Genomic DNA, 25,614 nt, shown 5'->3' on the forward strand with positions numbered 1-25,614 from the left:
ATCCACATCCATCCTAATTTTAAGCGCTAAAAGGGAAGGGGGGTCCAACCTCACCCATTGAATCCGCCACTGAAATCGGTTAATGGCTATAGGCCTTCAATTTACAGTAAAAAAATTAATTTAGGAAAATTAAGAAACAAAACGTTTTCTAAAGAATGACAAGACTTAGGTGACTAGGCATTATGTGAAATTTGTCCCAAGGACCTCTTGATTTCAATTTCAGTTCTTTATTGATGACAATATGGACCGAAACAGTAAGGGTTCGAAATGAAGTAGTACCTTAACGTCAAATATTTACGACATCCTCGTTATTTTAATTTTAGCCAGTTAAAAAACTTACCTAAAATAAATTAAAGAAATGCTTTAAATATGTGATCCAGTAAAAAGGTAGCAATATACATTAGTTTATGTTTCTGGTATCAGAAATCGGAACATAGCTTATTGTTTCCTTGACTACGGCGCCATTTTTTGCAGTACAATGGCTGAACTTGGATAGATATATTTTGGAAGAAGAATACACATCGAATTCAAAAATGGAAGGGCGGATGATGGTAGCCAGACTTCCTCCTATTGAGAGGTACACACAGAGTGTGAAATCATTTTAAAATTACCAAAAACTTTATCCATTTTTTGAGAATTTTGTACCAAATACAAGGACTTTGGACTTTAGTTAACAATTTACTTAGTTGTTTGCAAAAAGAACTTAATACATAGTGTGGCCCTCTGATGAAAACTTGCACAGAATGCTATTGGAAAACCTTTTTTGTGCTACCTCAGCTGTGCCTCGGGAAATATAGACTTGCTCTTGGATAACTGAAATCATGCTAACTCCCTCTATCAATGATCATACTCTATAATTTAATCCGAGATTCCTCTGACTCTAACCCCCACTTTTTAATTATGACTTGTTCCCCGCACAAGTCATAATATAAAAGCGGGGTTAAGAGTCAGAGGAATCTCGGATTTTAACTCTAATTGTATTCTGTTGCATGCTAGCATCAAATGACGCTAAACTGAGTTTATCTTTTCATTCAGCAAAGGAGTATAACAATACAATTGCTGACAGGAGTCTCAAGAAACAGTCAGTCTGCTGGACGGAAGTGCAAACTGTTTCCCACAGCCTACAGCCTTGGGCAACGGCTTGCAATCTGGCCCAACAGATTGACTGTTTCCCTCTACCCCAGTCAACAACTGTATACTATAAATACACATGTATTTATTAACGGTCCTACTAAACAGAGAACCCTAGAGAACTCTAGAGAACCCTAGAGAACTTGAGGTTTATATTGTGAATTTTGATATATTTTATGCATAATTTGGTTGATTTTTATTAAATAAATCATATTTTATACATAAAATCAATTAAAAAATTATTTTATGGAAGTTTTCACCAGAGAAACGTAACAAACTAGAGGGTGAAATATTTTCTGACATCCCGATCCCGATTGAATTTCGTAAACATTGTACATTATCAAAATAATATTTATTAAGTAATTTAACAATTATTTTTCACATTATTTTTATTTAATATTAATAATATATAGAATTCTTAATCATTTACTCTGATCTAAAACATATTAATTAATTTCTTACAAGTTTTATCACAAAGCTATGATGTAGTCTTAAGAGATTATAGTACTCTTTAAAAATAAGCAAAAAAACTTGTCAAAATATATATTTTTAAATTTATTTTTGTTCTGGCATAACATATTAGTTATTTAAAATATAAATAAATTATTTACAGACAGTAAATAGTTAAAAATCATTAGGGTTCTCTAAGGTTCTCTAGAGTTCTCTAAGGTTCTCTGTTTAGTAGTACCCATTTATTAATATGTATATCATAATTAAGACATTTGATTATTTATTTTTATTTCAAATTGATTTATTTTTGTTAAGGAATATTTCTCCAAGAGCTGGCCAGCAATTTGAAGGATTAACAGGACCTTCATACAAGATTGAGGATAAATCATATCCCTTACCAAATCCTAAAACTTTAAGGGTAAGATCATTTTTTTCATTAGACTATAGTGTGCACATTATATAATCAGTATATTTCTTACGGTCCTTTCATCAGCTTGGTGCTTAAAAATGCTCTTTTATTATAAAAATGTTAAAGTAATGTAAACTGAACTTGAATTTTTATAATAACACTAAACAGAATGATAATTGTTTGTTAAAAATCAATAATAGTGACATGATTTTATTTACAGCCATATGTTGACACAAGGTCAGGCGATGTGGACACTTGGCCAGCTCATGCCAGTGGCCAGGCAGGGGGTTCCACCACTCTGATGTTGTCCAAATCTAAAAGTCTCATTCTCTATGATGAAGAGGCAATGGGGAAACCCAAAATGATCCCCAAACCCAGATTTCTGGAACAACTGGAGAGTTACTTGAAAAAAGAGTTACGGGCCCTGGGAGTCACAGATGTCAATGCTAATGAACTCAGGCTACAGGTAATATTTTCTCATAATTTGGAAATCATACAGTTGTAGATTTTTAGTATGTATTGGATGGTATCTATTGTAGCATTAAAATGCCAAAAAAGTAATAAAAGGTAAAATGATGTAGAAAATTTGAAAAAGAACAAAATAATGTAATATTTCTAAGGCCAAAAAAAAAATTAATCCGTAGTTTCTCAGGCCAGAAAAATCAGAATTCAATGCGGCAGGCAGGCTTCTTTTTTTTTTTTTTTTTTTTTGAAGCAGGATTTAGTCTACACCTTTTTTTTAAAGTCATTTGTTCAATAAAATGATAATATCTACTAATTCTTAAGTTTTGTTCTCTGAAATTAGTTATAATATTTATTCAACTTCAAATAATGTTATTCCATACATTTATTTAAAAGTTAACTCATAAAATACTGCAAATATAGAAGAAAGCTATTGTTTTTCTAATAAAAACGTCTTACTTAGCATTTATGAAAAGGGCAATAACTCAATTTTTTTTTCAACTTTGAAAAATAGAAAATTGAGTTATTTCCCTTTTCAATATGTCAATAAAATTGATCAATGCGGCCGTTTTTGAACTGATGCGGCGGTGCCTGAGAAACTATTGATTAATTTTTTTGGGACTAATGTGAAAATTCATTCAGTGGATTTTTTACTTTTTTTACAGGCTCACAGAGAAGTTTTTGAGTATTTGATTGAGGACTTTAAAACTTACAAGCCTCTGTTATCAGCGATAAAAAACGAGTATGAAATGATGCTGGCATACCAGAGACAGGTCATAAGGGAACTGGAACCATTAAAGGTACACAGACACAGAGTCTAAGTATTTCAAAGATACACTCGTGTATTGATTACACATTTACACTTTTAATTTATCCATTATTTAGAAAAAAATACAGTTGAACTTCGGTATCTCAAACACTGATATCTTAAATACCATGAAAATGTTGAAATGATCCAGTAGTCCTAAAGTACCGCTTCAGCCCGCTTGTTCTTAAAGCATTTTACCCTCAATATCTCAAATCCTCGGATATCTTGAACATTTTTCTCAGTCTAGAGTTTGAGATAAGGAGGTTTGACTGTATATAAAATTTTTCAAATTGAGGTTAAACAAACATGATATTGACTGATATATTTGAATTTTGTAGCAAATGTTAGTGACAGTATCAGAACAGTGTGATCAGAAAATAATGGCCATAAGAGAAGAAGAAAAACAAGGTAACCTATAGATACTATGCTATATAAGTTGTAAAAATGTTATGATGCAAATGTAGGTACTGTAAAACATACCATATATACTTGTTTAATGAGAAGTGTATAAGTGTAACACATAAACATACGTAACATATAAAGTACAGATATGGTATGCAAAATGAGTTAGGTAAAACAAGTGTAAATGTGTAACCCTTATCATATGCTGAATTTGAAATGTCAAATTCTTATTTTCAGAGATAAAGGACTTGAAAGCTGAAAACAAGAGATTGCTTGAAAAAATCCAAAACATGCAGAACGAACGGTTAGATCTAGTAGCAGAAGTGAAAAAGCTGGAAGATGATTTAGCAGAAACTTACAAAAATTACAGAGATGAATTAGACTCTAAAAAATTGTTATTACAAGAAATGAATGACATGAGAGACCAAAAGGATGACCTGATGGCCTCTAAAGAGGCAGCTGAAATGGAGGCTCAGGACGACCCAGTTACCCTAAAAATAGCTCTCAGGTAAAAATCATAGACAATCCCAGTCTTAAAGAGATTTATTCATTGAATGCGGTTTTATGTATTAGTATCAGACCTATCAATTGATAGTATGATACATGTATTTACTATTTAGTTACTGGGGTATTTCAAACATTAGGCATTGGGGTATGTGCACATGTAAAGGGGAATAACTTGAGTATACTCAACATACTTCCAGAGATCAGTATGACTTGTAATAAATTAATGATTTGACCTTCTCTGGTGATTAATTGTTTGTAAATAACTTTATTCCAAAATTTTAAAGCCTCCAATATTTCTGACTGATGCTTTGTTATTAAAGTATTATTAGTATTTTCTAGAAATGGGTAAAACTATATGTATACATACATGCATGTACAATATGTACATGTGTGAATTTGTTGTATAGGTTTATTGTTAAAATTTTTTACCTCTTGACCCTGAATTGATTTGTGACACTTATTTATATAAAAAAATTATTATTCAGATTCCAACTGCTAAAATTTTTTCTTTTAAATTTCAGACAAGCCAGAGAGGATGAAAAGAATGCCACAAAACGTCTGAATGACATGATAACAAACTACTATGATGTCATTCCAAGGAGAGACTTTGAGAATCTAGAGGCTAAATATAATGTAAGTTGTTCATTTTAATTGCATGTATTATTAGAAAGAAATTGTTGTGCAAAAGCTATAGTATGTAGATGTGCTGCTACAGTTGCTTACAGTTTGATTTTAAGATTTTTTTCTTCATTTTAAAGTGATGGAAGTGTATAAACATGTCATTTGCTAAGTTACAAAAGTTCATGTGCAAGGAAACAAGTTTTATAAGTTAATCTAGATTTGTCTGATATTTTAAATTTTTTGATTGGAAAGTTTAACTGACCACATAATGTTTTCCTTTCAGAAATTGGTTGAATCCAATGACACATTGAAGGATGATTTTGATAAATTGAAAGCCGAACATGAGTGAGTAATTTGAAAAAGAAATTTTTATGGACATGTATGATTGTAAATGTAATTTTTTGTTCTTTTCTTAGATTTCAAATACATCAGTGAATTTTTGGCTTGTTGAAGAACATGAATACAATGTTAATTTATGATTCTTTTAATTCAGCATTAATAAACTGGAACAGTTAATTTTCTTAAAGACCTACAAGGAAGGATGACAAGTTATGGGCTGCCAATAATTTTTTCTCAGCTGATAACCATGTAATTTTCTTGTAGTACACTGCTGGATATTCAGAAACAAGTAACAAAACAGAGAGATGAATTCTACGTAGAATTAGAACAAATGAAGAGGGCATCCACTCCAAGGTAATTTTATAATGATAAAGTATCAGCTGTAGTGTGTTTAGTGAAGGAGAGAGGTGAAATTTGTAAATAAATGTACATCAACTGTTATGTAAATTAAAAGAATACATGACTTTATGTAGAAGCAACCAAAATTGGCAGTTTAATTTGTACTGTGAGCAGTTTTCTTGTACAAATTAAAATGAATTTCAAGTGTCAGTTATTAAATACAAATATTTTGGTTTAAGAAAATCTTAGGTAAATAAGAATGAAATGTAAAATAAAGAAATGCTTATCAAGGGGAACAAAAACCAGTGTTTTATTTCCATTGTCAACCATCACAACTAATTGGCAATTTTAGAACAAGGAAAATCTAACAATCTAATTTCAATGAACAAATTGCAGTAAACAGATGTTTTTTTCCACAAAATATTGTAAATCACATGTCTACAATACTTTACCTGTTGTCCTTAATTTATTAACTATTTAGACCCCTTTCCCCCTTTAAAATTCACAATAACTTGCATAGTTGCCAACTCACCCGATTTCGTCGGGTCACACCCGATTTTTCAACCCATAACCCGATTATTTTTTATGACCCGGCGGGTCATGCTTTTCAACACCAACCCGAAAAAACCAGATTTGGTTCGTAAATTAGGTTGCACTTTTAACTTCCAGTTACAACCCAATTTACGTAAACAATGCCGATGGATTAATTATCAGTGCAGGTGTAAACAATTAACTGGGTGTTGTTTTGACATATCAATGTGTGAAGTCATTTAAAATGGCTTCCGATAGAACTAGATCGTTATCAGGGCCAGCAGGAACAAATTGAACCAAACACATGTCTCTGATTGAACCAAGAAAAAGAGAAACAATATTTATGTACATATCAAGGACTCTTGGAAAAAAAAACTTTCATTCTAGATAAAATAAAGTGATCGAAGACAGTGTAGGCCTAATTTCACATTTAATATATACATATTGCAGTAATTAATTAATTAAGAGAGAGGAAAAATAACTTCAAACCTAAAATTGGTATACTTTGATTTTGAAATTTAGCAGAAACTCAAAAGGCTTTTAAAAAAATGCACACTTACTTCAGGTCAATACTGAAATATGAAACCTTCAATTCTCTTTTTTAACATGTAAATTTAATCAAATTATTTATGAATTTTTTGTCAGTGTAAATTAAAGCCTTTTTCAATAAAAGAATTCTCAATACACAAATACTTTGTATATGTATAATTATGTAAAAAATTTAATCATGGTTAATATGTCGTGAATGTCGTTACGTGTTATGACCAGATTTTTTACTTTCCAAATCTGGTCATGACCAGATTTTTACATGCTGGAGGTTGGCAAGTATGAACTTGAGGTTTTATTTCGAAACAATTATCAGAAATAAAGATCTCTCAAATAATGGATGATTTATAGTAGTCATTTTGTTTAAAACAAGGAGCATATAAAACAATTTACAGTTGCTTGAAAACATTTTCTTTTCTTCAGACCTGACTGGGAGAAATGTGCAGATTGCATATCCGGAGGAGTTGTACGATGGAAGGAACTCTCTGATGGTAAATCCTCCAATGAACTCGTGGACATTCTGTTGGCTGAGGTGGCAGCTGGCGGGCCTGTAGACTCGGGCGGAGCCGAGTACTTTGATGGACAGGTACGGCACAATTTTTATAAAATACAGAGGTAATGGGGTTAAAAGTTAATAATCTAGAAAAGAATGATAAAATTGAATTATCTAATACTTGTTTTTAAATAGTATATATCACAAATATGTTATGGAATATGATTCTTCAAGTAAAACTATAGAGGATGTATTGATTAAGATTTCACATACATCACATGAGCATGAACAAAAAAATCATTTAACGAATTTTTATTTTTATACAACTAAACTTTTTTAAATAGCTACATACTAGAATTAAAATGAAATCTTTCCTTTTTTAGGGAACTGGTCCGTCAGTTCCAAAATACCTGAGATATGATGGGCCTGTAAGGAATCGTCGTCTGGGAAAAAGAGATTGTCTCCTCCTTATCAGAGACATCTGGAGGGAGAAAGCTGCCCATGATGCATCTGTACGTTCATAAGAGTAATTTAATTACTTTTCAGTTGGGAAAACCCTAGAATAATGCAAAAGTACTTTCCACTGTGTTAAGTCAGTAAAAAAAAAAATTCTATTTAATCATTATCTTGAAAATTAAGCAGATTTTTTGGATGGTCTTGCTGTGTCTTAAATGCACTTAAAGTACACTGTGACCAATTTCCATGATGGATAATTTGTGACCAAATATCCGTCATGGGAAAAAAGTACAAAATATGTTTAAACTTTCTAGATTTCAAAACTAAAATTTGGTTTGTTATAGCATTGAGGAACTGATAGCTATTTTCAATCTTCTGTAATTTTTTTTTCAACAGAAAGGTGATGGGGAGAGAAGGGACTCCATGGCTGACTTCCTGGATATCTACCTCAGCAGGCGGTTTGCTATGGAGCAGATGAAGGTGGAATGGGGATACAACCTTCACGACGCCTGTCAGAAATACTCCAGTGATGAGCTGGTCGGAATGTTCTGGGGAGTTCTGGAGGGCAATGTAAGAAAGTTCATTGGACCACTGTTAATGTCTTTTACCTTTAGGAGTTTTGATAAATCATTTGCTTTGGTGCTAGAAATTTATCTTGTTATTTGAATTTGGTTCTTATATTGAAATGACAAATAACAATTTCTGTTTTGAGCCTTCCCACATGGATTCACCATGATTCATTCAAAAGCAAATGAAAACTCTTTTCAGATTGATGAAGAAATTTACCATGATCAGATGGCCAAAATAGAACAGCTTCTGAATCAACTGACATCCATTGATGTAGAGAAAGGAAATCCGGGAAAGATCACCAAGGATGAGCTGAGAACTGGAATCCGGACGGTGCTTCCGGCTGTGGATGAGGAATCCATGGCAGCGCTGATCAAGGGGGCTGAACTGGAACTGGAGGCTCAGAATACGGAAGATATCGACTACAAAGAAATGTTCAAACAGGTTAATATTACTTTATGTTTGTTATTATGTTCCCCAAACGGAGTTGGGGAACATATTGTTTTTACTCTGTTTCTTATTATTATTATTAAGGTCTTCCGTCTTCACGGAAGACCTTATAGTGATTCTATTGTTTCTTATTATTATTCTTATTATTATTATTATTATTATTATTCTTTTTTTTGACAAAATTTTGTGCAGGCGATTTCTCGAAAACTATTCAGCAGTTTTTCATGAAACTTTCACAAAATATGTCTCATTATATGAAGTTGTTACATCCGTAGAGAAATTTGGAAAATTCGCTTCTGGTGCCAAGTTATGGACAATTTCCTGATTTTAAAATGCAATTTTGTCGCCCCTTTTTCTCGAAAATGGCTAAAGATATGATCTGGAGACTTATTGGAGACGATAGTTTGTCACTTTGTGGTTTGCAGAATCACCTTCTCGTGCGTCGTCAATACTTCCGGTCGTTACGAGATGCAAATTAAAAAAAATCGTATTTTCCAACTTTTTTGTTTTTCAGTATTTTTCATTTATTTTTGGTATGTTAATAGAAACCCTCCTCGTAATGCTTACTATACAATTTGTTTGAATGTTGATAAATCTAAACTCGAGATATTAGCATTCAAAAATAAAGCGGGTCCAAAATGGCTCTTCTCTCAACGCCGACATTTCGCAATAGGTGTTTACGGAATTTAGCGTTTGCTTGAACGAAAGTAACATAAGAATAAATGAAAGACAAAGGAATACATGGATTGTCACGTCGTATTTACGTTGCAGTTCTGTGTCAAACTAACGTCTTCTATAATTAGTTTTGGCTGGTTTTCAAAGTAGAAAAAGAAAAGACTAAATGTGCAAATGAAATTCGATACCTAATATCTCTTGTGCATCGCCGAAAAACAGATCTTAAATCATACTTATACGTAATACTTTCTCAAAAAAGAATATCAATTAATTTTGTCACATAAATATTAACCACTGTTTTTCCTATGCACACTTGTGTCATATTTAACTAATAAATTAGATAAAAATAAAAAAACGATTTTTTTAAAGATCGCTTCATGGAGTTTATTTTAGCATTCTTGTCTTAAAGACCTGATTCAAGTAATTGAGCATAAATGATATCGGATTTGACAGTCGTAGGGCAAGCCATGTTTTCCGGCGAAACTTTTCAACCTTTTTCGATTAACTATTCGGGATAGTTCACTTTGAGGATAAACAGGAAATTGAAAAAAAAATCATATCCGTTTCACCGCTTTAGTGTTACATGCATATATACAATATGGAAATTGTAAAATGTGTTAAACATACTTTCTAAACTTCGAATCTTAGGCTATAAGAACGTTCTTTTTATTAATTTCATTGAAGCTATTATACCTATTTCATAGAACATTCCAAAGAAAAGGGGCGAAGATTAACTCGTGGCGTTTGGCGCTAAAATTTGAATAGTGACCCACCTTTCATAATTTTAGAGAGAAGCGCTGTTTTTTGATATATACAAGTAGATTTAGAGTAGATGTCCCGATAATGAAATATTTAGTGCGTTGGAATTTCATGCTGAATTCAATCCCCTTGTGTGAATTTTTTTTTATTTTCAGCTCGATTTTACGTTTTTTTTCCTGAATGGAGCAGATCGTTGCTTGCAACGAGTTTCATCTAGTTATTATTATTTTTCTTCTTCTTCTTCCTGGAACTTTTTTGTCCGGGAATGATCTTGTAAACTGTTCGTCCGATGTAGGTAAAACCTTTTTAGGGTTAGTAGACATGTTATGTAGATTTGCGGAATCAAGGTCATTTTGCGCGCACGTGCTTGCAAGAGCGTGCACGTGCAACACGTGAAATGACCAATATAATAGATATAGCCACAACTTTTCTTTTTTTATATGAAATGCTTTGAAACTCATAATGTGAGGATGTATTAGTAGTATAGACATGACGACATGGTGAAAATCATTCACGCGCATGCACGTGCACTTCGCTCTGATTGGCTGTAACGAAAGTTCAATATCTTTCTTGTTTTTTGAAATCCTTTGAAATTTTGAACATAGCCATGCATTGGGATATCCTACAACTTGAAATAAAGCAATTATCATGAAAACACGTGCATGCACGTGCGCTGCAATCTGATTGGCTGAAACTTAAACAGCTATAACTCCCTTGGTTTTCTACCAAACAGGATGGAATTTGGAATATAGATAGATATAATATACTTCTACAAGTAAGTATGGTCACCATGCACATGCAAACACGTGCGTGTACACGTGCTGCAATCTGATTGGCTGAAACTTTAAACAGCTATAACTCTCTTAGTTTTCACCCAAACGGGGTGGAATTTAGAACATAGATAGATGTAATGGACTTCTACAAGAAGGTATGGTCACCATGCTCATGTATGCACGTGCGTGCACGTGAAATGAGTAAAATCAATCATACACTTGAATGAGCGTATTTTTTAAATAATTTTGGATTAAATACTTTAATATTCAGTGTATTAAAAATATAGATTGTGTAGACAAGAGGATATGGTCATGACGCAAATGCATTCACATGTGCACGCGTGCAAAGCTAAAGTTTAAATGATTTTTGTACACTTCTTTGTAAATGTTGTTAAAATCTCAGATGCATAGAGTTTGTCTTATTTAATGAAGCTTACAGGGAATATTTTGGGGAGCATTTGTTTGTCCCCGTTACAATTAGCACTAGTTTTTTTTTTATTGATATCAATATTCCAGGGTCTAAAATTTCTTGAAAATATGAAATATACAAGTAATTTAATGTTTTCGTAAAACATTTTCAATTTTTAAAAAAATATTCTGAATTGTTTCATGAGAGTTTTATCGATGTTCACAATTTGGATCTATGTGGGATTTTTTTCTAAGGATGATGAGGGCAGGTTTGGGCCATTCCTTGATGAAGTTCTTAAATGGATAAAACAAGACAGAATCAAGTTTGGAGAGGATGTTAAACAAAAGCTTGGAGAGAGCACGTAAGTTTTCTATCATTTTAGTGTGTTTTTTTTATATAGTTTACAATGGACTTTTTTCACCAGTATTCTAAGCAAAAAATCACATAAACTACAGTGAAAAAATACTTATTAGGTATAAAATTATGTTAATATGTATTTTATATCAATATTGCATTTCTTCATGGCAAATTTAAAATAATAATTATTACATTATTTCACAGCAAAGTAGAAGTTGATGAAATGAAACAGCTGATCATGGGGGGAGCTCCAAATCTGGACACGCCCCAATTACTGAAGATCCTGGCCTGGGTGTTTGAGACGACCCCTGAAAATGTACCTAGTGCTGAAGGCATTGAACTTTCTCGAGCCATTGAGAGGCTACAAAACTGCCATGTTCCGCGGTCATAGAGTCAGTTCTTAGTGATCCTGGGAATACATGAGTGTATGTGATGATTCGAATGAAAGGGAGAATAAGAGGAGAGCAGATTTAAGGGATCATAAGCTATTTCTGTGATATTAAATTTTAACTCTTACAACAATAATTTTATGTACATATGCTGTGTATATGTACATGTATTTATTATCGTTGTTTGTGAAGTTGTGAAATTAGAACATATCTGTCCACAGATCTGTGATATCTTATTTAATTTGTTTTCATTGAAGTACATTAACATGTACCCGTGTGTCTGGTATACATTCTTTGTGTATGAAAATAAAATAATAATACCCTAATTAGTGTTATTCACTAATGTTCTAAAGGCCTGGGGATTATTGGTATTATGTTTAGATTGACAACAATACTAGCTGTGCTAAACATTTGTGGAAAAAATGTCCTATAATGATCATGACAATTATTCCCAATTTAAAAGAAAAGAGCTGAGAGGACAGAGACCTGGGTTCTTAATGAGGAAATAGATATTCTAATATTATAGAATAATCTAAGTACTATATATATTTGACATTCAGCTAATTGTAATGTACTGTTGAGTGCAGTTACAGAAAATTTTTACATAAGATGATGTGACATCACATTACATCTCAACTGTCAAGAAAATACCTGTGATATGGCCCAGGGCTAAAAAGCAAAAATTCATATAGTATACACCTACCAACAAGATACATAGTCTAGCATTAGTTATGAGTAAACATCTTGTGTGATCCTGATGATGAGTAATATATACATTTATGTATGGTTAAATTAAGGTCATGTGGATATACAGATAAAAGAGAACATGGTATGTAGCAAATATTTTTAAGATCTGAAATTTTTGGTATATGTATAATTTATATAACTGCTTCTATATGTATATATTCAGTAGACATGATTTGTGTTTTTATGAAACACTATAATGCCCCATATGGCAGTTCATGGCAAATGTAAAAGATTGGAATACATCAATGAAATATATAAAGTCCCTAGCAACAATCCTTCAAAAGTTATTGACAAGGTAAAAGTTTTTCAAAAGTAGGTCAAGGTCAAAGGGTAAAGATTCTTTGTTCCCATGGAATACATCCTAACAGCAAACATTTAAAAAGTATTGCCAAGGTTAAAGTTTTTTTTCAAAAGTAGGTCATACACTAAAAGGTCAAGGTAAAATTGTCAATATTTTGGTTTGCAGGGGAAGAACTTATCACAAGAAATGTGTCTGAGGGATAGAAAAGGCCTAGCATCAACCATGAAAGCTCTTTTGTGACTAAACAGCAAAGGAGCAAAAACTGAATTTTTGATTACAAGATTGCACACAATCTATGTGATCAAAGGATCTGATTTTAATCAGATAGATCAGATTGCAAAAAAATAAAATTATATATATTTTTTTTCAAAAGTTTTCAGCAAAGTGAAAGTTTTTGTGACCAAACAGCACAGGAGCAAAAACTGATTTTTTGATTACAAGAGCACAAACAATAAAATTATATTATTTTAATGCATGCAAGCACACACATACATGTGTATATCATCAAAACCTAGCAATAAATGTGCTATAATACAGAATTTATAAAGAAGTGCAAAAGCTTTAATGAATTAAGAATGAATTGTAATTTTTTTTTAAAATTCTTACTGCTTTTAGCTACTGTGTCTATTTCTACTAGAAATAGCAACACAAATTCTTGGACAAGGTGTATTCATCAATCCAGTCAATATCAATGGCTCAGTGAAAGTAGAATTTGTGGAGTTTGAGCAGCCTCTGGATTTTGACATTCATGACGAGTCCATGTTCGCTACATCAGATCCTCGGTTTGAGTTTCCCCTGACAGAAGCAGACGTCACCTGGCTGAACTCTCTGTTCATGCTGTCAGAGAAAGGAGAGGCGAGGGTGAGGAAGGAGTACCGTCTGCTGACCGAGGAAGAAAGGAACAACTTACATGCTGCCATAAATATGCTGAAGAATGACTCTGTGAGTATACTAGCTGCAAGAATGTAACCCTCTCCATTTTTTGTCCTTTTTGGGAGAAGCCTCTCCAGAAAATAGATTAAAAATATGAAAAAGGCTACATTGTTGCAACTATAAATTATGAGTATCAATCAAAAATGAAAGCAAACTCTGTCACTTTTCATTGCTTGCTGTTTCAATCATGTTTGAATGAAAACAACCTTAAAATTTTGAAGATGTCAAAGCTAAAATGTTAATTTATTAAGATGCTTTTTAAATTTCTCTGCAGACAGTGAGCCTGAATAAGTATGACCTGCTGGCCAACATCCACTCCCGATCGTCCAGTAATACTGCCGCTCATGGGGGACCTGGGTTTCTAGGCTGGCACAGGGTCTTTCTATTGTTGTAAGAGAATTTATATACATCCTTTATTTTAAATTCAAGGCAAAAAAAAAAATATAAATATATAACAATGTCCATTTGTATGCATAAAAAACAAATCATTGCATATCATATATATGGACATGAAATGCATTTCAAAAAAATTGTATAGCTTAAATGGGGTGAACCTGCATGCTTGCATTTCTGAAGATATTGTAATAATTTCAGATTTGAGAATGCCTTGAGACACAAGATAGGAACAGTAACTTTACCTTACTGGGACTGCACCTTAGACCAGCCCCTCCCCCACCCCTCACAGTCTGTGATCTGGTCACACTTATTTCTTGGTAATGGAAATGGACAAGTTAAAACTGGACCTTTCACAAACTGGGACACACAGTTTGGTTTTGGTCTCCTACATCGGCAAGTGTCTTCCCTCAGGCATCTCATGAGTGCAGCTGATCTGAAAAACATCTTAGAGGAAGAGAACCTTGAAAATATCAGTTACCCTGACACAAAGTCAAGCAGAAATCTTGAACAGTTACACAATAATGTCCATGTCTGGGTTGGAGGACTGATGAGAAAAATAGAGATAGGTGCATTTGATCCAGTTTTCTATGTCCTTCATAGCTTTGTTGACAAAGTATGGGAAGATTTTCGAATACACCAGAGGTCAAAGGGCATTGACCCTACAAAAGATTACCCAGAATTCTATGGTAGAAGGAACCATGCCCCATTTGCTCCAATGGGATTAGGAAATATTATGGTAATTGATGGAATTAGTGATATTTGGAATGAAAATATTGTGTATCTTCAACCTTCATGTGGAATTAATTCTACAAATGGGTGTGGATCTAAGTTTTTGAGATGCGACCATTCAATAAAGAGTTGTGTATCTAAAACAATAGATGAAATGCTGGAATATGAAGACATCGATAAAACCAATGATTCAGTTGAGCCTAAAGTAGAAACTAAATATAACAGCTCTTCTACTTTTGAATCAAATAATCTTTACAAACAATCAATTTTACAGAGCAACTATTTCAAACAAATTTATGACCAATTCTCTCTGTACAATGATGGAAATCAAATGGATCTCTACAGTGATATCTTTTATCTGAAATTAATTCCAGACAAAGAACACAGTGCTATTCTCAGAGCCAAAGAAATATACACACAACATTTGAAATCAAGCTTAAGTGCAGTCAATCAGTGAAATTGTTAAAATTTTGACATCTCAGACACCATTATTTTTATGACTGTAATTATGCATTAGAATCTGACCTTTTTCATTTTCATTTTCTTACTCTAAGATATCTCAAAGTTTTCATTCAGTTGTTGAATGAATCAATTGATATGTCAGTCAAATAATTAAAATCCTCACAACTTGCAATAATGCATTAAGTACTATTTGAAGTATGTGCAATGGTCACAAGCAATGGTCACAAGCCTCATTTCGAATTTAAAAAATACATATAATACAGTATAGGTACTTAAACAAAACTCTGACAGAGCGAATTTAAAACAGGGCAAAATTGTCCGCAAGTGTAAAAGGACGAAAATAAAACGGGGCGAAAATAACCCTGTATACAGTACATGTAACTGTAAATTCTGTATTTACCCAATATACAAGTGCACTCTACATGAACACGTGTTTTCTTAATTTAAAAATATTACATTTTCAGCCCATTCTTAAGTCATTATTGGGGTTCTAGGAAACAATAATATCACAGATCAAGTCTAGCATGATTTATTTTTTGCATTGGCAGGTACATGATTGATCATAAATACAAGTTAAGAATAAGGAATACAAATACATAATCTTATTATGCACCCATCTTACTTACGTCTGAAACCTCTAAAAATATGGATGGAAGAGGGAAAAAAAAATATACCACAAACAACCTAATAAGTAGAAAACTACATATTTCTTTAACAAGATTACATAGAATAAAAAATAACAGACTCTTTTATACGGAAAATTTTAAAAAATCCACAATTTTCTGTACTTAAACGAGTTGCACTAGGTAGTACTTTAATTTGTATAACTGGTTGCTCAGTCAAAATAAAATAGTACTAAATATATGACATCTTACTCCTCAAATACTTTTTTCCAATCATCAACAGGTTAAAATGTACAGTGAAATTTTGATGAGTATGTTAGCATAGCAGACCTTTCAACCAAAAATTACTACATGTATACATTATCTAACAGCAAATTGCATGAAATGGAATATTTCAATACTTTACAAGACTGTTAGTAATTACATGCATATTAAAATTTGTTGGGGTTTTTTGAGTGCCCTACTAAATTTTGTAAAATACCATTTTTTATGAAGTAGAGAAGTTTTTTTTAACTCATGAAATTGATATACATGTATCAGAACTTAAGAAGTACAAAATAAATATATCAACTACAGATATATAATCCCTATAAACAGATCATTACAAATGTATTTATTATTCCATCTACTGTCAGTGGAAATTTTATGTCACTTCAGTGAAATGTTCAGTGATACCTACATTGTAATTCACATTACTTCTATAGGATTTAATTCAACAAGCAATTTTAAAAGAACAAGAAGATCATGTACAATTGTCAAATACATGTATATGGAATTCAATCACAAGTAAAATTGTTAAAACATACTTCCATAATGAAATACATGGCAATAAAATTAACTTAACAGTTATTGTAAATTCAAAACAAAAATAAAAACATGGAAAACAATGTAAGACATAAGTGTGTATTCAATGTCATTGCTCAGTCTGTGGTTTTCCATTAGAGCGAAAACACAAAGGCAATAAAATTGACAAGATTAATCTTTGCTGATGGTAACTTCATTTACCGGTACATACATATCATCAAATTACCCCACAATTTTAGTCTACACACCAGTGCAAGTCTAAGGAAGTTAACTTGCTTTTGTCGTAAAAGTGTTCAAAATAAAACATTTCAGAAAAAAGCACTTTTATGCATCAATTTTAAGAAAAAAAAAAGTATGGAAAGACTGAAGCCACCTGAAAATAATGCTGAGAAGCACCAAGTTAGCAAGGTGATGACACGAGCGGGGTCAAAGGTGAGGGAGCATGCCTAGTCCTTGTATTCTAGTTCTGGTGCACTGAAGAGCTCTTGAGCCACCTCGGTATTTTGTCGTACAAACAGCGTGATGCCCGCCCTGTAGGCTGCTGGGATAGCGATGTGCGAGGTAAGCTGGGCCCGGTAGTGTGTGGGCTGCTGGTACATGGCGGTACAGGCTTCGCGCAACACATTTACCACCTGACCTACAGTAGAGAGAGTACTCTATAAATGACCATGTTATAATGTTGTGTTGACAATACTTTCTACATTTTTTCTATGAAAACCTACTGCTTTTTATCAAAAGATCAAGAATAAGCTATATAGAATTGAACTCTTTCATCATTTTACCTATCTTCTTTTAAAAATAATTTATACAAATATAAATAAAATTTCATTGTTCCAGAATTTAAAAAAAAACAAAACAAGAGGCCCAGGGGCCACAGGTTATGTTATTTTTCTGCAATGTTGCAACCCCCCCAGGCATTCATCATTTGAACAAACTAGAAAGAACCTGAGCATGATAAATATCACTAATCATAGCAGTACCTAAAACATTTTTAAAGGTTTCCTATATATCCCTATGTAATTCTTGGTGATAAGATCATTCAGGGGTGACCTAGCCCCGGGGGTCATGATTGAACAAACTTGAATCTACACTACCTGAGGATGATTCCACATCGTTAGCTTTTGGCCATAATGGTCTCTGGAGAAGAAGATTTTTAAATATTTTTCTATATATTTTGTCAAATACACACCTGGGGGGAAAAAAATTTGAATTTAAATGCTCTGAAATCAAATTTCAGCTTTCCTGGCCCAGAAAAGAAATATTTAAAGATTTTCTATATATTCCTATGTAAAACTTTGGTCGGCCACTTGTAAAAATGCACCTAAAGAAGGTTTGAATGTAAAATCTGATATAATCATGTGTAAACTTCTTTATGACTGGTTTGCTGAGAAATGGGTAAGAGACTACTGTAAATCACTTTTTACATGAGTTTCAGCTTTCCTGGCCCAGTGTGCTGGAGAAAAATTTAAAGATTTTTCCTATATATTCCTATGTAAGATTATATAAAGCAATAACCAAAATTCGTGAAAACTTGAATCTACACTAATCAATATGTCACAGGACTTCATCTGTCCTGGCCCAGTGGTTCTTAAGAAGATTTTTTAAAAATGCCATTAATTTTTTTAATTCATAAACCCCTTGTACCTTTGAAGAAAGCTGACCCCATAATACTTTGTGCCAAGTTTGATGATGCCAGGCATCTAAAATGTGAAAAGTTTACGACGACAACAACAACAACGACTACAACGATGACAGACAACCAACTTTTGTAAATTCAGTGTTGCTATGGGAACGGCACCTAACAAAACTTGTTTCCACAGGTTATGTTATTTTTCTGCAATGTTGCAACCATTATTCTGCATGAACAAGCAAAGAAAGCATGAAAATTCTGAGCAGTAAGCATACCTAAAACATTCATCTCATTCCATCTCTTGTCATTCTTGGTGATAAGATCATTCAGGGGTGACCAGTCACGGAATCGATTGACCACATCTTGTCGTCGAATCAGGAGAATGGAGTCACTCGTTAGCTGTTCCATAATGGTCTCTTCAGAAACTATTTCTAATGGATTTGTCAAATACACACCTGGAAAAGAGAACAATTAAATGCTCTGAAATCAAATTTCATAGAAAAGAAACATTTGTCATTTTCTAAAAATAGTAAAAAAGAAGGACTTGTAAAAATGCACCTAAAGAAGGTTTGAATGTAAAATCTGATATAATCATGTGTAAACTTCTTTATGACTGGTTTGCTGAGAAATGGGTAAGAGACTACTTTTTATTCTAAACCCCTTGTACCTTTGGAGCTGACACCATAAATCATCTGATGATGCCAGGCATCAGGAATGGTCCAACCAGGCTTCACCCCCCTCTGTAAATTCAGTGTTGCTATGGGAACGGCACCTAACAAAATTAAAGCATAGACAATTAGAGCTTCATCCATGTACAATGTGAAATAAGATCATGTTTTGCTGTTGCTTTTTTTTTTTCAGTTAATACATGTATGTATAAGTACATATACCTGTAAATTATTAATAAAATGCTTGATAGAATGACATGATGGAGATAATAGAAATTTCACATTACCTTTCTTTATCCAACCTCCCAGCCACTTGAGGAGTTCCACTTTCCTGGCTGGAAAGAAATGGAAAAATCTACCCTGTATGGTACCCCTTGTCAGACTTTGAACACCGTCTATCAACTGTAGTGCAGTTGTACCTAAAAATATTACAATTAAAAGTAAAATACATTGTTAATCAAATTCTTCTTCTTTTTTTTAAATACTTGCATCTCTACTGAAGCAAAATGACTTTTCTCCTTTGTCCTGTTTTCTGTTCCATTACTCTTTTTTTAAGGTTTTTTTTTAAAGATTGCTTAGGACTTAAGGATTGGTTATGAATTAAATAAGATGAAGAAGTACATGTACCGTACATTTTCTTTCAAGTCAACTGATTCTATTAAAATATCAGTCTGTTGTGAACTTATATCTTGTCATTGTCAAATAAATACTTTTCTTAGCAGCATTTTTTTTTCAAACAGACACTTATAAATGATTTTACCTGCCACTGATCTAGAAAACAAATAGTAGCTGATGGGAGCAGTCTCCATTCTGGTGTTGGTGACAATCTTTTTACTCACTTCTTCCTTATCAACTTGATAATCGAAGGCTTTCTGTAAATAAAAGGTCGATGTCAACTTTTATCTTCATGATAATGATTAGTTAATTAAGTAGTTTTAAAATTTTATTTTTTACTTCTTTTTGGAAAAAGTTTCATTCTATATATTTTAACATATTTTTATGAAAAATGTATGACTTTTTTGAAAATTTCCCTAAAACACAGTATGCACCAATATCTATTTAACAACCTGATGTACCAAAAACAATTTTCAAATTGATGTTTCAAAACAGAAGAAATATGGAGCTTTTTTTCTGAGACAAGCAATACATACAAATTTCTACATCAATAAATTTTGTTCATTTTAATTTGATCTCCCTAACACTGCAATACATCATTCTGAAGTTAAAAAAAACCCAGGATGTATATTCCCTTTCCAGTGTGGTACATAGTAGTAAGTAAGTAGTGGTGTGTGTCCCAAAATACATGGTATAAAATATCTACTCACCAGGACTGTTAACACTGCTGTAGGTCCACACGCTGACGTCCCGATCTGTTTGACCTGTAGTAGGTAGGCCTCGTACTCGTGCCAGATCATCACCTTCTCCACGTCAACTGGCCGACGTCCACGTCTACGACGCCTGTCAAACTTGCACATCACCTACAAAGCATCAACTTATTCTTTATTTCAATCTAATTAAAATCAGACCTCTTAGATCCACGTCGTATACACACAGAGTGTATATGGCGCGGATCTAAGAAGTCTGATTTTATTTACATGTAGATTGTTCTTTATTTCATTATTATTTAATCTTGGTTCTGTGCCATTTGATCGGATAAAAAACAAGAGGCCCAGGGGCCACAGCGCTCACCTGAGCACATTGGGCTTGAATTTACCCCCCCCCCTTCCAGGAGTTCATCATTTGAACAAACTAGAATCTACACTACCTGAGGATGATTCCATATTAGTATCACTAATCATAGCTTTGAAGTACTTGAAAAGAAGATTTTAAAATGTTTCCCTATATATCCCTATGTAATACTTGGGTCGGCCATTTTGGCCCCACCCTTTCCCCAGGCCCGAGGGTCATGATTTGAACAAACTTGAATCTACACTACCTGAAGATGATTCTACATGAGTTTCATCTTTCCTGGCCCAGTGGTAATTGAGAAGAAGATTTTTAAAGATATTTCCTATATATTCCTATGTAAAACTTGGGTCGGCCATTTTGGCCCCATCATGAACAAACTTTCTACACTACCTGAGGATGATTCCATATGAATCTTCCCTGGCCCAGTGGTTCTGGAGAAGAAGATTTTTAAAGATTTTTCCTATATATTCCTATGAAAAACTTGGGTCGGCCATTTTGGCCCCAACCTTGCCCCAGGGGTCATGATTTGAACAAACTTGAATCTACACTACCTGAGGATGATTCCACATGAGTTTCACCTTTCCTGTCCTAGTGGTTCTGGAGAAGAAGATTTTTAAAGATTTTTCTTATATATTCCTTTCGGCCATTTTGGCCCCATCCTTGCCCCGGGGGTCATGATTTGAACAAACTTGAATCTACACTACCTGAGGATGATTCCACATGAGTTTCATCTTTCCTGGCCCAGTGGTTCTGGAGAAGAAGATTTTTAAAGATTGTTCCTATATATTCCTATGTAAAACTAGGGTCGGCCATTTTGGCCCCACCCTTGCCCCGAGGGTCATGATTTGAACAAACACACAGGATGATTCCACATGAGTTTCATCTTTCCTGGCCCAGTGGTTCTGGAGAAGAAGATTTTAAAAGATTTTTCCTATATATTCCTATGTAAAACTTAGGTCGGCCATTTTGGCCCCACCCTTGCCCCGGGTGTCATGATTTGAACAAACTTGAATCTACACTACCTGAGGATGATTCCACATGAGTTTCATCTTTCCTGGCCCAGTGGTTCTGGAGAAGAAGATTTTTAAAAGATGCCATTAATTTTTCACAAATTCGCAATTATCTCCTCTTGGAAAGTGTGGCCCTTCATTGAACAAACTTAAATCCCTTTTACCCAAGGATACTTTGTGCCAAGTTTGGTTGAAATTGGCCCAGTGGTTCTTGAGAAGAAGATGAAAATGTGAAAAGTTTACGACGACAACAACGACAACGACGACGACGACAACGACGACAGACAACGGACAAATTTTGATCAGAAAAGCTCACTTGAGCCTTCGGCTCAGGTGAGCTAAAAATCATATTGTATCATATACCTTTGTTGCCAACATCAGGACTTATGTCAAAATCATATCAATCCCCTTGATGTTACACTTCAAATATGAACAATTTTTAAGGTATTTTTGCAGGAGAAATTGTATCATTTTCTATACTTCATGATCAAAAATTAAATTTTAAGAGATGAATTTAATAGCTACCCAAGTTATACTGACATATCCTGGGTTGGAGCAGTTTACATTTTTAAAATGTAAACTGCCCAAATCCAGGTTATACAGCATACAACTTGATTATAGCTATTAAAGTCATTCCTTAAATAATTGTCAGACACCATCTTGTTTATCATCACCATGATCAGTGGCAAATTAGATAAATATAAAAGCTTTCTTTGTTAAAAAAAATTTATCAAGTTAGATTTTTCACCTTAGTATTATTATCACAGGAATTTTCTTCTTGTACTGCATGTAGGTTATCTAGGCATGACAAAGACGCTTCCAGACTGTCTATATCTTCATAAATAGGATCTTCTGAGCTCTCCCTATAAATACAGTGGATATTTAAATATGCTCATAATTAACAAGATCAAACGAAAGGACATCAATACATACTGCATAGGTACTTGTGTAGTTGATAAAAAATAAAATGATGTAAGTACAATGTTATTATCCTGAATATATATATGCCTTATGAATGCATCTGAGTAGTTATTGTCTTACCCTGACGATTCATCCAGTTTATTGGGTAAAGGCATAATGACTGCATTTCTAACGGCATGCGTCGGATTCTCCAAATCTTCCAGCACCATACAATGTCCATTCTCCAGAGGATAATGTCCTAACTGTGCATTACCAAGATGTTCCCTTCGGAGACGGAAACTTAAGTTTTCCTCCTCGTCCGACGAATCACAGTGAGCCGTAGACCTGTTCTCTTTTTCTAATGCTTTAAAAAACACCTTCTCTTGCCTATTGCTTTCAGAGTTCTGAAAGTTGGCTTGCAGCACTTTTTCATGTTTATAGGTATCTAGATAGTTAAAATGTTCATTATCATCTACACACAGGTGTGGATCATAAGACTCCATATTGCACTCTACGTCATCGAACTCAAATGAATGTCTTCTCATGCTCAGATCGTTTGTCACCCCTCCCTCAGCACCGCGTAAGTCATTGGAAGCATAATCCAACGGATCATACATACAGAACTCCGAGGAATTCCTCTCACTGTTTCTTTGGTGTAAAATACTAGGACTATCTAGATCTTGACCGAAACGGAACACTGGTTGCAAACTGGTTGCAGACGTTGGCACATCTGATTCCACAGAATCTAAAAAATCTGTTTCCGGCGAGTACATAAAAGAAAAGTCTGACCCTGGCTTGTCCATGCTATCTCCATTATTTTTAGCAATATACTTGGGTCTACAGACATGTGCATTGCTATAAGATTGGTTTTCCATGTATCTTAAATTTGCAGTCACATCAGCAAAGGAGTCCAAGTGAGGAGTTTCTAGATCATCACACACAGAAGCAGGGGAGGCAGCAGAGACACTTTGTTTATTGAACTCCTGAAGGTTCTGGCAAGATAGTGGACTATGGGGGTCATTTTCTTGTGGTACTCCATTCTCTTGGTTATGATGAGATGGACTTGAGGGAGTCCTCCCAGCTTCTGCATCACGAGAACCCTTTTCTTCATTCACACCATACCCCTCATCTTCTTCACTGGATGTAGAAGAATGTTCTGAACTGGATGCAAACATATGACGACTAGCCCGAGATGGAAAATCTGTTTCTATGTAGTCTCCAATTTCATCTAAACTTTCAGAACTAGATTGTGCGGTTGCCTCCGCTACTAAAACACCACCACTGTTTTCCTGGATTTCTGAGGAATTGTCTTCATCTGCAATTTCTTCAAGACTTTCTGAACTAGATAAGTGTGTAAAAACTTCTTCAACTTGTTCCTCAACTTCAAGCATGTTTTCTCCAATTATACCTTGTTCATCATCACTGGTTTTGTTTTCATTTTGACTCTCATTAGCAGTTGCCTGATTTTCTTTTGACACTGTCTCAGTTTCTCTATCATTTGAATCACAACCAGAATTTTGGGAAGATCCATCACTGTCTTCTGGCACTGCTAAAGGAGCAGATATTGGCATGTCTTCAAACCTAGGAGGCAAATTGATATTTTGAACTTGTTCATGATGTCCATTTGTGAAAGAAACTTGTTCATTAGTTGTGCAGGGTACATTTGGCTTAGAATGAAAGCTCCTTCTTCTAGATGAGTATTCCTTGTCATCACCGTCAGATTCTGATGAAGATCCAACCTCATTTCTATGGAATTCTAATTTCTCTGGAGAGCTAAAGCAATCACATGAGTCATCTGAACTTGAACCAAGTTCTGGGTAAATGTATTTTTCTCTCTTTGAATTTGAGCCCACTTTCTTCTCTTGCTCTCTTCGATCTCGTCTCTGTTTGACAACACGACTCCATGACATAGACTTGGGTCTGTTTGCTTTAGGTGAATTTTTCCTGTTCTGTAAACCATTTACTAGCGGTGGTTTGACAAATTCACTACAGTGAGTACAGTTTACGACAACTTCAGGACGAGCTTGAGCACTGACCCCACCTGGACAGCTATTAATAGTACTAGATGATCTCAAGTTTTCCCTGTCTTCATGCAAATATCCATTTACAGGTCCATTTAAATTGGGACTACGACCATTGACTAAATTAATTCGACCATCTCTGTAAATACCTGGGCCATTATTTTTCTCTCTTTGGTTTTCTGATGAATCGGGAGATGATTTTTCACTTTCACTCGAGTGCTGACTCACTGGACTTTGAGCTCCATTCTGGCAGGGGTATTCCAAAGATTTCTTATTAGTTGTTGGCATGTTGTTTTCTTTCCGAGCATCATGTCTACTTTTACTCATATTTGGGGATACATCCTATCAGTTCTTCACCTGCCTTTACCATCAGCGTCACCATCCTAGAATAAAGATAAATTAAAATATTAAATTTAAAAATATGAATATTTAATTACAAGGCAATTCGCAGGGTTACAACAAATATGATGCACAAAATATTGCAGAAAACTTTACAAAAATAGTGAAATGTCAAAGTTGACGTTTTCAGAAAATGGGGTGGGAATTTCTATCCAAAAATATGGCATGTAGAAAGTAATCCTTGTGGATCTCATTTCTCTGAAAAATATTCTTATCCCGCAACTCGATAAAAATCATTTTAATTCTTACCTGTTACTCAGATGTAAAAAATTCAACTCTTTTCTGTTTGTTTCATCTGGAACAACTTTCTTCCGCCATATTGAATCAAAATACATTTGACACTCCTCTAGATTCGACTGTGCTACTTCGTCGCATAACTTAGAGAAGTTCCGAATTCATAATTTTATGGAATCCCAAAAATGGACCAAT

At 33.9% G+C, this 25,614-nt stretch overlaps 3 protein-coding genes across 3 annotated transcripts; 2 read left to right on the top strand and 1 right to left on the bottom strand.

Annotated features, from left to right (window-relative positions):
• Positions 1-437: 437 nt before the first annotated feature.
• LOC134259724 (translin-associated factor X-interacting protein 1-like) lies at positions 438-12,194 on the top strand. Its single transcript, XM_062742322.1, has 15 exons — positions 438-577; positions 1,897-1,999; positions 2,211-2,456; positions 3,118-3,252; positions 3,599-3,668; positions 3,900-4,170; positions 4,691-4,802; positions 5,074-5,135; positions 5,394-5,483; positions 6,969-7,131; positions 7,422-7,550; positions 7,891-8,064; positions 8,263-8,505; positions 11,382-11,488; positions 11,689-12,194. The coding sequence occupies exons 1-15, from the start codon at positions 534-536 to the stop codon at positions 11,873-11,875; spliced, it is 2,136 nt and encodes a 711-aa protein (XP_062598306.1). The 5' UTR covers positions 438-533; the 3' UTR covers positions 11,876-12,194.
• Positions 12,195-12,322: 128 nt separating this feature from the next.
• On the top strand, positions 12,323-15,436 carry LOC134259683 (putative tyrosinase-like protein tyr-3). The gene is made up of 4 exons (XM_062742282.1): positions 12,323-12,702; positions 13,537-13,863; positions 14,129-14,244; positions 14,449-15,436. Exons 1-4 carry the CDS (start codon positions 12,700-12,702, stop codon positions 15,434-15,436), a joined length of 1,434 nt encoding a protein of 477 aa, XP_062598266.1. The 5' UTR covers positions 12,323-12,699.
• Positions 15,437-15,954: 518 nt separating this feature from the next.
• Positions 15,955-25,564, bottom strand: LOC134259741 (uncharacterized). The gene is made up of 9 exons (XM_062742346.1): positions 25,435-25,564; positions 22,907-25,169; positions 22,614-22,728; positions 20,492-20,644; positions 19,927-20,038; positions 19,454-19,585; positions 19,166-19,270; positions 18,774-18,953; positions 15,955-17,505 (listed from the first exon to the last, which is right to left on the bottom strand). Exons 2-9 carry the CDS (start codon positions 25,111-25,113, stop codon positions 17,315-17,317), a joined length of 3,195 nt encoding a protein of 1,064 aa, XP_062598330.1. The 5' UTR covers positions 25,114-25,169; positions 25,435-25,564; the 3' UTR covers positions 15,955-17,314.
• Between the last annotated feature and the right edge of the window lie 50 nt (positions 25,565-25,614).

The sequence above is a fragment of the Saccostrea cucullata genome, unplaced genomic scaffold, assembly GCF_032062105.1.
Source record: "Saccostrea cucullata isolate Sc308-1 unplaced genomic scaffold, CSIRO_AGI_Scuc_v1 ctg4634, whole genome shotgun sequence".
Taxonomy (NCBI): domain Eukaryota; kingdom Metazoa; phylum Mollusca; class Bivalvia; order Ostreida; family Ostreidae; genus Saccostrea; species Saccostrea cuccullata.